The sequence below is a fragment of the Cygnus olor genome, chromosome 21, assembly GCF_009769625.2.
Source record: "Cygnus olor isolate bCygOlo1 chromosome 21, bCygOlo1.pri.v2, whole genome shotgun sequence".
NCBI lineage: Eukaryota > Metazoa > Chordata > Aves > Anseriformes > Anatidae > Cygnus > Cygnus olor.
The window spans coordinates 1,759,659-1,768,824 of NC_049189.1; the positions used below are offsets into that span (position 1 = coordinate 1,759,659).

At 38.8% G+C, this 9,166-nt stretch overlaps 1 protein-coding gene across 2 annotated transcripts in view; it reads left to right on the forward strand.

The window, feature by feature from the left end:
- Positions 1–7,217, forward strand: part of MMEL1 (membrane metalloendopeptidase like 1) — a 28,535-nt gene extending 21,318 nt beyond the window's left edge. For both annotated transcript variants that reach the window (XM_040534014.1, XM_040534013.1), the window contains exons 18-23: positions 489–608; positions 1,707–1,840; positions 2,127–2,192; positions 4,434–4,529; positions 4,788–4,864; positions 5,253–7,217. In XM_040534014.1, the coding sequence (XP_040389948.1) occupies positions 489–608; positions 1,707–1,840; positions 2,127–2,192; positions 4,434–4,529; positions 4,788–4,864; positions 5,253–5,352 (593 nt within the window). In that variant the 3' untranslated portion in view covers positions 5,353–7,217. The remainder of the gene's footprint in view (positions 1–488; positions 609–1,706; positions 1,841–2,126; positions 2,193–4,433; positions 4,530–4,787; positions 4,865–5,252) is intronic.
- Positions 7,218–9,166: the final 1,949 nt, after the last annotated feature.

Consider the following 9,166-nt stretch of genomic DNA (forward strand, 5'->3'; position numbering starts at 1 on the left):
CTCAGAGGTTTGTAGTTTACTGCTGTGCATGTTTTACACACTGTGTGTTGTCAGTAATCAGCGTACGATTGCTAACCTTTCTTCAACAAAAATAAAGCAATGAAATAACCATTAGTTCCCCTATAAAATGCCTCTAAAGCACAAACTGTACCTATCTCCAAACTTCAGTTGCTAAACATTTTGTTCTTGACTCGCGGGAGCATACATTATAGACCAAATTAGGCTAACGTTGAAATGTAAATGATGGTTGGTTCTCAAACAAGGAGATACTGTCATTTCAGATGTGCTAAATTAAACCTTTATTAACTTGTCGTTTTCCATCTATCTAGAGAGAAGTAAATTCACATGGGGAGGCAAGATGGTGTTTCTAATAATTTTATATTTTAGGTTCTTTCCTGACCCTTAAACCAAATAACCATTCAGTTTGTGAAATATGCAAAAATAAAAGCTACTTTATAGCATCTCTTTCTCTCTTCCCCTCCTTGCAGTTTTTCCTGCTGGGATTCTACAGCCTCCATTCTTCAGCAAACACCAACCACAAGCCCTGAACTTCGGAGGAATCGGGATGGTTATTGGGCATGAGATTACTCATGGCTTTGATGACAATGGTGAGAAGATAACTCAGAAAGCATTCTTTCAGTTGCACTCATTACATTATAAAAAATTAAAGTTACACACTGCTGTGACTGAAGGATCCATGCGTATCTGTATACGTACCTGCTCAGTAACTATCTGGGACCCACGCAGGCATGCTATAAGCGTTCTGTTGAACATTTTGCAGTGAATGTTTCATGAACTTAGCGGGTCATTCAGGGTGTAAGAAGATTTTAAAAATGAATTGAGTCAATAACAATTCTCAGGAAAACCTTTTACAGCATCATCAGATTAGAAATACTGTCAGAACAAGCAGATATTCTGGCTTCTAAATGAAAATGAAATCTGAGAACTACATTCCTCATTCATTCATTCTGATGAAAGAGCTGCTGGTAGTGTCTTGAAAACAGGAGACTTTTTTTCCAACATAACTTTTGAAATAAATTTACCTTATTACCTTTCTTTAATGCTATATAAAATAGTTTTGAGCAAAAACTTGTGATACCATAAGCCAGTAAGTTCTTATACAAGGATTTTCTTCAATTTGTTTTTGATGTTAATTAAGCTTGTGCACATAAGCATACAATATAGCCTCAGTAATCTAGCAAATAAAAAGAATGCTTTAGCAAGAGAGCTGAGAACACCAACTCCAGAACTGTAATTCCATCTTTCTTCTGTTGTGGTAAAGTGATTAATTCTTTATGAACCTTAGTTCGTATAATCACATGGACACACAGAATAAACACCTTAGACACCTCAAAAGAAGGCAGTAAGTTTTGTTTTGTTCTATGATGTCTGGGTAATCCAGTTTGAAATAAAACTGGACCTTAGTGTCATAACTGAAGTCAGGGCTGCTGGCTGAACAACGTATCGTAGAATAATAGAGAATAGAAGAAAGGAACACGATAAGTTTTATCTGTACTCTTGTGCCAGAGGAGAATCAACATTTCTGATAAATCTCTAGAGCACAGTCCTAAATCAAAGGAGGAAAGAAGGGGAGGTGGCGTTACTCAAGAATTAAGAAGAAACAGGTGCTGCACTGGAAGAGCAGTTGCTCTAATTAACAAACTCTGGCTCAAAGCTATCCTTTTTTCCTTGGATTTTTCACATAGGTAGGAATTTTGATAAAGATGGAAATATGTTTGACTGGTGGAGCAATTTCTCAGCCATGCATTTCAAGGAGCAGTCTCGCTGTATGGTTTATCAGTATGGGAACTACACGTGGGAGCTGGCTGGAGGACAAAATGTAAGTATGGTTCCCAGGAACAGGCATATTTGGGATCTTTTGATTCTTTGGAGGAAATGGATATTGAAACAGCAAGCTCAAGGACTTGGTTCAAATTCTTCTAATCTATGACTTTTACCCTATTAATTTTTTAATTTTAATTTCTTTGTCCTAGCACAAACTCACTGCTACCTTCTGTTCCAGACATGACTTTCTATCTGTGCTTTATGACTGTGCTTCAGCTTGTGGTTCTTAGGGTTACTGATGTCACTGACTGTAGAGGAAACAAATGATTGTTCTTTTACAGGTCAGTGGAATAAGCACGTTAGGAGAAAACATTGCAGATAATGGAGGAGTCCGACAGGCTTATAAGGTAACTCCCAAATATACTGTGAGTTAATTTTACCCCTGAGATCCAGCAATGGGGTCGCTTTTTATAGCGTAGACAATTTGATAACTGACATGTTACTGCCCTATTCTAAAACTTAAAGCCTCAGTTACATATCTGGAAGCTTATGTCCCAATAGATCCAAACCCAGTGTAGGACTGATGGCATTCTTTCACCCAGGAGAAGAACACCTAATTATCCCAGCCACTATTTGATGTACCACAATGCTTGATGCTGCATACTTTGGTCTCAGGTAAACAAGGGCCATGTTCATAAACAGGCACAGTGTTAGGCAGGAAAAAGGTAAAGCTCCCTCCATTTTCTAAAGCCTCTAATCTGAAAATGGCAGCTACAACTTCAAACAGCTTGTCACACAGCAACAGAGCACTAATTTCGTGGCAGTACCGTTTTGTGATATTATGAAGCAGAGCAACTGTTTTTTTTCCAGGTTTCTCTCTCACACTTTTCATCTTTGATCTCAAAAGCGACACGTCAGGTAGGATGTGAAAAGAATACTTAGATGTACCATCTCCTTCCTGAGAGGGATACAGAGCATATCTACCAAAGTATGTGTCTCAAATTCTAGCTCCTTTTGTTGCTTTCTTTGTTTTACAAGCTTTAGGAAGATAACGCACAGAAGTTTCTTCTACCTTGCTGCTATTTATTCTGCTAGTCAGTAGAATAAAAATGCAAGAATATTTAGTCTCAGAACTGCCTGCCTATTTCCAAGGTAAAAATGTTGTTTCAGTCAGTCAGTTATTTTGAAAATAAGAGGAATGCAGCTGGTATTGCAGGGCACGACTTCCATGCTGTGGCTGAAAACCAATGTTGTTCAGCATGGTATTATCTGTTAAAAACACCACTGCATAATCACCCTATTTGTCCCACTACATGAGAGGAAGACAGTGTCTAGCATCAGGTAATGCTGATGAACCATCTTCCAGGTTCACAAACCATTGTCACGAATAGGAACACGGTATTTATCGGCACAAAGGCTCTTTCCATGTGGAGCTCAGGTGTGAGCATGGAATGTTCTTTTCTAAGACTGATCCTAACAGATGTCATGGGAAAACTTTTCCTCTCCAGTGTTTTGAATATGGTAATAGTTAACGGTGTTTATGGAAGAATATTCTGAGTTTTAGAAATCTAAACTGACAATTCTGACTCTTGAGGAATACCATTAGAATTAACTACTTCGTTAAAGCGAATATTTACTTGGTTCTGAAAGGTATTACAAACGTGGAAGAGTGGTGTGGTGTGACATAATGTCCTGCATACAGATCTTCAGAGGCTTTGTGGAGCTGGATGTATTTTTACCCCCAGCTCTACCTTTTATATTTTGTGTGCTTTGGAACTACCTCAGCATCTACGGGGATAAGGTAATAGAGCCTTTGAAATTAACCAGCATGAGGACACATTAACTTGTCTCCATTATGTCAATATAGTTAAAAAAAGAAAATTGGCCAATTAATGTGTAACAATAAGAGGTAATGGATTTAACATTGAGCAAGATTATTACCTGATATTTTATAAGCAGTTACCTGAAGACATAGAAATCATCGGCAAAGAAGTGTGGAGAAGCCTTAACGCTTTATTTCCAGATACAAAAATTCCAACAGAAAAAGTCAGACGAAACCTGGTGATTTTACTTCAAACTACAGTCACAGGCATTCGGTCTGAGTTGCTTTATTGATCTAATATCTGTCACCAGCTACACTTCAGCACGGTAGCTGTCACACGTTGTCAGGCTTGCTTTCTGAGACACAGCAGCAAACCAATAGTCCCTCAGAGCAGTAAAATGGTGTACACCACCTTGCTGAAGAAACTCAGAAGACAGCTCCAGGCATCTCCCTAAAGAATGCACAGAGCTTCTGGCCAGTAACAACTACTAATTTGAAACTCTTATTTCCATGTGAGAGTATGATATTTTTCCCTTTTTCATGAACAGCTTTCAGTTCAAAGGTTGCTTCAGAAGCTGAGTGCAAATTATCTTGGTGTATTTGTTTGTATAGAGAAGTCAACAGAATACTTACGACTTTTTTTTCCCCCCCATAAAATTAATCATTCTCTTTGTATCAGAAAGATGAAAACTAGGAAAATACAGAACGGAAGACATGCTGGGTTCACATACATTGTGACTGAAATCTCTAGCCCTAAAGTAACGTTCAAAATACTCGTCATGTTTGAATAGGCCCTTCTCTGAACTGAATCTGTGATAATTTGTAGGCTTATTTAAAATGGCTGGAACGGGAAGGGAAGGAACCGAAATTGCCTGGACTGAATCTGTCCCACAAACAGCTTTTCTTCCTCAACTTTGCCCAGGTAATAACCCTTGGATACCCACTACATGCTATGTGAAAGTATAAATTGTGTTAGTCTAGAGTTTAGAGAGAAAATCAGTCTTGAGTTCTGCTTTGAAAGCTGTTGTAGCTATTCTTCTTCCTCTATAAAACATACTCCCAACTATATTGTCATAAATGGGATGGCTCTTAGGAAAAAACTTTGAAAAACAGGGAGAAGGTATCAGAACTGAATTCCCTTTTAATAGCGACCCGCTAATTATCAATTTTCCTTGTCTAGGTTTGGTGTGGTTCCTACAGACCAGAATATGCCAGCCAGTCAATAAAGACAGATGTTCACAGCCCTCTGAAATACAGGTGGGTTTATTTACTGATAGCATCGCTTGGTTCAACGCCTTGCACCAATACAGCACAAAAGGAGAGAGTGGCTCATTGCTAGTAGCTGGCTGCTGACAGACAAGATAAATGTAGGCTAACTTTCAGAAATCCTGCCATAGTAGGACACTACTGAAGAGTACATTCCTTTACTTAGCCTGGTGAGTTTGCCTACTTATACAAAATACTTGTTGTAGCACTTAATTAGCTGCATGAGCTGTGTTGTTCTTGCAGAGCTGGTGCCTCATGCTCTGAGACTGTAACTGGGTTATCTGACTGTAAATCACATCATGGACATAGCTTTCTGTTTTCCAGAGCAATGGGCTCCGTGCACTGCATCTGTGTAAATAAGTTCCTTCTCTTTGTTCAGGGTGATGGGATCTCTGCAGAACTTTGAAGCCTTCTCAGAGGTGTTCCACTGTAAAAAAGGCACATCCATGCATCCTGCAGAGAAATGCAGAGTTTGGTAACCAAAGGAATACTGGCAAGAATGACAGATACTCTGGTGACACAGTGAACAGTTTTTGCCAATGACGTGCCTGATGTTTTCCTGTTCAGTCACAGCCAAGGCCAATGGTGCAGCTACTGTAGTTTGAATCAAGGAAACTACAGCACTCAAGCTCTCACGGTTCCACTGGGAAGTGTGCAAGAATCTCAGTGACTGAGGGGCTGTGCTGAAAGCCACAGTATGCTCCAGAACAGCCATGACTGTTTGAAATGACATCCTGACTGTTACTAAGATACCACATCAGGGTTACAAAGACTAATTCTTAAAAATAAAAGACAAACCAACAAGCAACTACAGATCTATTTTTCAGAAAGGAACAATACTTTTAATATGTCCTACAACTGCGCCTTCTGAGATTCAGCAAACCCGTTTGAGGTGTTTCACTGAACTGTTTTCTAGTATTCCAATTCAGTTTCTGGTGCATTCTTCTCAAGTTCAGGTTAGAGCTAGTTGAAATTCTCATGTTATCTGTCTACTTGCACTTTGATTACTGCTTTGATGTAAGAGATTGCTATTTGTCTTGATATGTTACAAAATGAGCTGTATGTTAAAACGCCTGTCAGCTGCTGACTTAATGCAGAACTGCACTCTCCTATTTGAGTTCTTCTGCTCCAAAGAGCAACTGTATCATGACCTTAAAGTGAGGTATTACTAGATAGAAAGATCAACTTTTAGGAGTCAAAATTCTATTGTTATGGATAAAACTACAGGGTCTCTTCCTTCAAAGATATATTTTAAAAGATGCTTATTCTTGTAGAAGTGTATAAAACTATTTTGGGCAAATAATTGAATGGAAACAATTAAGTAGTTCCTAGTCCCAAACCTGTTCATTTTGCCATAGTCTATTTTTCAGTATTTACACTTGAAAATGTGACATGTTAAATTTTAATTAAAACAAAATCACAGTAGCCAATTCAGCAAGGATTTTGCTATAGAAACATTAGGGTGGCTTTCTTAAGTAACTTTTCTAATATGATGATACTATTTTAAACTGCCAACACTTAATAGTGCATTTTAAATACTCTTCCAGCAAATGCTTTTCTTTCTAGCACAGAAATCGCTGGAAAGCAAGATAGTAACTGCCAGTACTTAGCTAATGAAGTGCCAAATCACACTGCTCATTCACTTCACTTATTTTGTTTGCACACCACTAACAAGAGGTTTGATCACCTAAACAACAGGGAAGGAAGTGAAAATCACTTAAGAGAAAAAGCTTTGCCCAACAGAGATGACCCATTGAAGTATTCTGGCCTATTTGACAATAAGAGCTGGCTAGATCACTGAATGAAGCCCTCTAAAATTTTTTTGTGAATGTTTTATCTGCTACAGTGAAATCAAGTTGTAGATAAATTGCAGCTTTTACTGTAGCTGGGAATATATAGTTCAATGGCATCTTACTTCTATCTTCAAAGTAATCTTAGAAGATTACTTTGTCAGAGAATCAGTGCTACCTCAGGGATTAACCACTCATCTGTGCCCTTCAAAGTGTGAGAGTTCAGTATAGAAGAGAGAATAAGTACTTACATAGGGTTGAGTTGTAGGTTTATTCCTTTAATCTCTCTTCAAAAGACTAAGAACAGACTGTTCAGCACCCACCACTAAAGTTGCCTACTGCAAACAAGTATTACACAAAGCACAGAATTTGGCTTTCACCTCAGCTAATAGAGGAAAATTGTTTCACATCTAATTCGTTTCTGTGCTGCACCTCAGATGACTACATACACAGGCCTCTTCAAGGAAACGCAGCCTAAATTGCATTTGGTTTTATGTTAAAGCTGTGTCTATTAACTGGGGAGAATTGCACTTGGGCCCTTTCCAAAACAAACAGAAAAAATTGTTATTCTACACCAGGATTAAGCTCACTTAAATGGCTCGAAAGCTCTCAAAGGAAACCTTTACAGAACCAGCCACGTATTCCTCTACCTAGGAAAAATGGGATCAGCTCTGCAGCAAAACACCTCTGTGAGCAGAATTTTTCCAATAGGGTGAAGTATTTTCTGCAGGAGCTTCCGATTTCTGCCCAGTTACATTTATTTGTCCCCTATCTTAGACGGTGCTTGGTGTCCTTTAGCAGAAAGGATGCAAGTTAAAGCTAGGAAATAACAGACTGTCCACAAACAAGCAGCTGGCTTAGACATTAATGATGTTTCAGTTCAAACTGACTATCTGCTGGCTTCTGACTCCATCCAGAACTAGAACCATGCCACGAGACTGGAAAAGTAGCAGGAGACTCTTGGGATCCTAATGTCCTAAAAGGCTTGCTGCATATTACGTTACTTTATGCCGGCCATCATTAGGGAGGTAAGAGGCCAACATACCAACCAGCTAGTGAGAATTCTGACGACTAAGTCCTGCATAACAACAGTGCTTCAAGGTGCTTGCAACTGGATGTTGAAAGCAAGCCTAATAACGTTCCATTTTGTTTTTTATCCACTGCAACGACAACAACAACAAAGTAGTTTTGCTCTTGAATTATCCAAATGCTCTCGGCCCACATCTTGTTAAAACTGTCATACAGACTAGGTTTGCATTTGCTTCTGGATTGGATTATACATGAATAGACTAGGAACTTTATTGTTTCTGAGGTGTTACCTATAGAGCTACCAACACAACCTAAAATCCTCTGTAGAATGACATGCTGTCCAAGCTTTGTCTTGGCCATTAAGTGAGGTTAACCTTTCTTACCACATCTAAAACTGATTCTTACTGATAGATCATTTGACTACTGTTTCCTATTTGAAGAAGTTTAATTTATTTTAGCATTAAGTGACTGGTCACAAGATAGTCAAGTGCTCTGACAAATCAGCTTTTGTAACTTGATGATTTGTGTATGGTGGCAGGCAAAATAAACTGTATTTAACTGCATTTTGTCTATCTTCACTTACTCAGATTTTCCACACCATGCTGCGTGCTCATAGAAAAGCTAAATTTCTTTTTCAGGCAATAAAAGGGTTTCCCTTGTGTATCTAACACCTTCACATGGCTCTTCCAGTAAGCTACGTTGGCCGAAGTGCGTTTCTTTCCTCTGTCCTCGTGTACCTTTAAGAGCCTGCTGTTCACAGTGCATCAGGACTCTCCAAGAAAAGCATCCTGGCCTTGAGATGCCTTCAATTTTTGCCCCCTGCATACCACAGTAATAGACACCCATTTTCCCAGTTTGTTCTGAGAGAAAGGAGTTCTCCCTAGGGCTCTAAAGGGAGCCCTGTTATGCTCTGAACATTATGTTCCTTTTGCCAGCTTCTGCTCAGAGCTGAACAATAACAGTTAGGTCTAGATTAATCTGGCAAATACAGATTTCATAACAGGTTTTGGTAGTTTACTTATCATCATGAAAACGTTTTTATTCTAGGGTTATTACAAAGAGAGTGACATTTTAGATACTACACTGAGCAGTAATTTGTCTGCTAAGTCACTAGTAACTGTACCTCTGGATAACATGCAATTGGAATGCTTCTTAAGGGACAGTAAGGAGAAGCAAATTTGAGGAAGAACTTGAAAAGCTTTTGATGTAAAATCCAAGAGACAATTTATGGAAATAAACAAAAGCAACACACACACAAAACCAACACGTTCTGTTAATTGCCAACACGAACAACATCACAAACTCAAGGACAGAATCTGGCACGGTATCTTGATGCATATTTACGTACTCGTGTTTGCAGTGGTGCAGCTAACATAAAGGACTACTAATGCACAAAGACAAGTTTACCACAAATTGGCAGTAAGAGAACAGAGTCCTTTTGGCTTCATTTTTGCTTCATTTTTTCATGCTTTTC